Genomic DNA, 4,395 nt, shown 5'->3' with positions numbered 1-4,395 from the left:
GCAGTGATACTAGGAGCTGAGAAAAAAATGGCTGTGAGATGTTCGAGATAAAGTCAATGGGGAGTGTTGAAAAGACAAAAACATCAGTCATAAAATTAGTAAAGATGGTTTCCAATTTGCATACATAGATAAGGGTTTATTCACACAAATATTGACATAACATAGACAGGCAAGTGTAGGATGACTGGGAAAGATGGGTCAGCCAGCAGCTTTCTTTGAATGTTGGGTGTAGGGGCTTAGGGATGCAGAGAAATGCATTTGTGCACTGAAGATAAACTTGGAATGAAGTGAAGTGCATTAACCAGTTAAAACCATGCAATGAGAAGTCACAGAGGAAAGAGGAAGGAGGAGATCCTGAAACCCTGGAACTGACAGGTAACGAGGGGGAAGATGTGGGATGCAGACTCCCCCAGGAACAACTACTGAGTGTCATGAGGCCGCAGGAGAAGTGTCAAGGTGACAGATGACTCAGCCTTCAGCACTGCTTACACAGTCAGCCTTGTGACTTCAAGTTGACAGTTTTGAAACCAGCCATTGAGTGTCAGAGTGAGCATCTCTCTCAAGGCAGCTGTGTTCAGTGTTTACTGTTCTCCCACATGTTAGCTAGACTCAGTCTAGATCAGTTGTGTGGAAGACTCATCTGTAAACATGTATGTGCAGAACGGATTTTCTTCCTTACATCTAACTGTGTGCTTGTGTTGCAGCTTAAGTCACTCTGTTTCGCTAATGCGCATGGCTGCTGAATCTGCACAGCGGCTTAGTGTGTCAAGAAGGGAGAAGTCATGACTCTGGTGACTTCGCACTCTTCTTTCTCTGTGCTGTTGTTCATGGCTCTTAGCAACTCCAGCTGGAGGCAACCCCAGCCCCCTTTCTTCCTAGTAGGTGTTCCGGGCTTGGAGGAAAGTCAGCACTGGATAGCATTGCCTCTGGGGGTCCTTTACCTCCTTGCTCTAGTGGGCAATGTGACAATTATCTTCATTATCTGGACTGACTCATCCTTGCACCAACCTATGTACCTCTTCCTGGCCATGCTTGCTGCTATTGATCTGGTCCTGGCCTCCTCCACTGCGCCTAAAGCTCTCACTGTGCTTCTGGCTCACGCCCATGAGATTGGGTACATTGTCTGCCTCACTCAGATGTTTTTCATTCATGCCTTCTCCTCGATGGAGTCAGGCATACTTGTGGCCATGGCTCTGGATCGCTATGTTGCCATCTGCCACCCTCTGCATCATTCTACCATCCTGCATCCGGGGATTATTGGGCGCATCGGGATGGTGGTGCTGGTGCGGGGATTGGTCCTCCTTGTCCCATTCCCCATCCTGTTGCAGAAAGTTGTCTTCTGCAGAGCCACTGTCATAAGCCATGCCTATTGTGAACATATGGCTGTGGTAAAACTTGCCTGTTCGGAAACCACAGTGAATCGAGCTTATGGGCTGTCAGTGGCACTGCTGGTGGTTGGGCTAGATGTCCTGGCCATTAGCATTTCCTATGCCCTCATCCTCCAGGCAGTGCTGAAGGTTCCAGGAGGTGAAGCCAGACTTAAGGCCTTCAGCACATGTGGATCTCATGTTTGTGTTATTCTCATCTTCTATGTCCCTGGAATGTTCTCCTTCCTCACTCACCGCTTTGGCCACCATGTTCCCCATCATGTCCACGTTCTGCTGGCCACTCTCTATCTCCTTGTGCCACCTGCCCTCAATCCTCTTGTTTATGGGGTGAAGACTCGACAGATCCGCCAGCGAGTGCTCAGGGTGTTCTACACAAAAGCATCGAGTTGAGCATGTCCTCATCATTGGCTACAGAAGACTCCACCAAGAGCCCATGGCTGGTGTAGAGTACAGGAGCAGAAGCAATTTCACAGTGAACATTCTTATTCCTAGTCGTCAGTGCAGAGAATACCCACAGGCATATGACTCAGCATACTACTGAGATATATCTGGCTATCTGTGCTTTTGATTATTTCTCCTTAATCTTATTATTCTGTTCAACTCTCCACTGTTGTCAGGGATATAGGATTTTTTTAACCTTAATCCAATAACTGATCACATAACACTGTGTGTGGAACAAGACTGTCAAATCCCAGTCTATTCCTGATTTAGGGTTGGTTCATAGTGACTTCAAAAATCGCTAAAACAATCCAGTGGATGCATGTCACTGCTCATCGTGTCTCTTAAAGGAAACAAAATGGCCACCAAAATGGTGCTAAAATACCACATTTCGTTGTAATGTAGATGTTACTTAAACAAACCCAAATGAACTAGATATTATATGTACCTTATTCTTGGACATATTTTTCTGTAAACAATTGTATTTCTACATAGTGATTTCCTTTTTTAAAAGTTTATTTTAATAAACTTTTATAAATTTTAAATAAATTTTATTCATATTTTTGCTTAGTATAAATAGTAGACAAGGCAAAGTATTAACTACATATCTTTTGTAAGTATTAATTTAATAAAAGCAATTGTTATTTCTTGCATCCAATAAAGGTAGCAAATTGTACAAGTCTCTGATGCACAGCTTCCGTAACTACAGAAGCAAGGCTGTTATTTAAAATGAGTTTCTTTCTTGGGAATGGTAAACATATTGTGACATCAGTAATCCATCTATTTCTGAAGATAGGAACCAGGTGAAAACTCACAGGAGGACTGCCACACTTAGGGTTGGACATCCATCTAAGGTTTTGTGCTTGAAACTTATATGGTACTTTGATTTGTGCCATTGAGCTATGATGCTAAGGTGATGACAGTATCTGTTGCTGGAATTCATTTTAGAAGCAGTGAAGAGGGTGGCCAATGCTTCTGATCACTCCATCCTTTGTACATTTTACTACTGATTCATACTTTTCTTTCAGAGAGACTGAACATTTTTCAATTTGGTTGGCATCTGTGATGGGTTAGTGAGGATGGATATGAATTATACTTATGAATTATGACAACCAAAGTAAAAATATGAACAACAGAAAAAGAGAAAAAAACATTAAAAAATCTCAGCATGGAAGTGAAGAAATAAGTTTCATAGATGCAAGAAACAATGTTATAAGAACGAAGTTCTGGGGATGCAGGAGCAAGGTCTTGGTGGTCAGAGTGACCAGGCTTTGTCCTGTGTCCCACCAATGGGAATAAGCCAGCTAACCCTGTTGCTGAAGTCTGCCCTCTGTGAAGAATAAAAGTTGTGTGATTTTTGGGTTCAGCGTTGCCTCTCTCTGCATGGATGAGCAACCCCACGTACGTGGATCAATAAACCTTATATCCTCTTGCTATTGCAGTGGTTACTTTGTCAAGCTGTGCTCTATGGGCAGCGCTCCTGATGTAGGGCCACTCCGGGGTTCTTACAGCATTTTGGTGCATTGGTCAGGAACTATGCTCCCCCAGACCACAATTGGTGAAGGGAACGGAGGTAGGCTCAAGCAAGTTCGTGTTCTGTGTTCTAAGTTACTTTCTGTCTTGTGTTGTCTGCGTCCACTGTCTGAAGGATTAGAGTCCCTTCAGAGAGGGGTTAGAGTCCCGTCAGTGGCCGCTGTAGGTCCTGTGAGGGGCTTAAGGCTGTGACAGGTAGATGTGCTAGTTGTCACAAGCCACAGGCAATGGAGGATGCTCCAGGCAGGGAGGGGGGATCTGGAGGATGCTCTAGAATGCCATTGGGAGGCAGGATCAGAAACAGCCCACCTCTACCGGGAGGCAGCTAAAGTTAAGCTACAATCTGAGCCAGGTACTGAAAATATCAGGCATTTGTGGAAATCGAGTATAGAATGCCTTGTCTTGGTCTTGTTTGTTTTGTTTGTTTGCTGTGGTGTTTTAGTAGTGCTCTACTTGGACGAGACAATGGGACAGATGACTTCCACCCCTTTGACTATTACCCTAGACCACTGGATGGACGTTAAAGTTAGGGCATACAATTTGTCTGTTGAAGTCAAAATGGGAAAGTGGCAGACTTTGTGCGCTTCGGAGTGGCCATCATTCCAGACTGGTTGGTCACCCCAGGGCTCTTTCTCCTTAGATAAGATAAGGAGGTAAGAGACAAGATCTTCCTGGTCCCAGGAGGGCATCCTGACCAGATCTCCTATATCATGGTATGGGAGGATTTGGTCTGGTTGCCCCCTCGTGGGTTTGCCCTTTTGTTTCACTTTCAGATTCGAGTCTATCAAGAGTTTGTGCTGTGAAAACTGAAAAGGGAAAGAAGACTATCCTACCAGCTGAGGATGCGGATCTACTTCTTTTAGACCCCTTCCTCCTTACCCCCCTATTTTGCCCCCAGAAGTAGCCCCATAGGGCGGGGTAGTTGCCCCAGAACCTACAGCTCCCTTAGTGGGGAGAGCTCCACCAGCGCAGGGGTCAGGCACAATCAGGGAGGGAGGCCAGTGGGAATGTGAAGTAGATGAGCAGGGACTCTGGA

The 4,395-nt window shown here is 45.1% G+C and overlaps 1 protein-coding gene across 1 annotated transcript; it reads left to right on the top strand.

Annotated features, from left to right (window-relative positions):
- Positions 1-827: 827 nt before the first annotated feature.
- On the top strand, positions 828-1,778 carry Or52l1 (olfactory receptor family 52 subfamily L member 1). Its single transcript, NM_001000187.1, has one exon. The coding sequence runs from the start codon at positions 828-830 to the stop codon at positions 1,776-1,778; it is 951 nt and encodes a 316-aa protein (NP_001000187.1).
- Positions 1,779-4,395: the final 2,617 nt, after the last annotated feature.

The sequence above is a fragment of the Rattus norvegicus genome, chromosome 1 (assembly GCF_021556685.1).
Source record: "Rattus norvegicus strain SHRSP/BbbUtx chromosome 1, alternate assembly SHRSP_T2T, whole genome shotgun sequence".
Taxonomy (NCBI): domain Eukaryota; kingdom Metazoa; phylum Chordata; class Mammalia; order Rodentia; family Muridae; genus Rattus; species Rattus norvegicus.
Note: the sequence above shows the minus strand (reverse complement) of the source record. Positions and strands in the feature narration are given on the sequence as shown.

What these genes read in the sequence shown, in the direction of transcription:
- Or52l1 (NM_001000187.1), top strand. Translation starts at nt 828, where the DNA reads ATGGCTCTTAGCAACTCCAGCTGGAGGCAACCCCAGCCCCCTTTCTTC.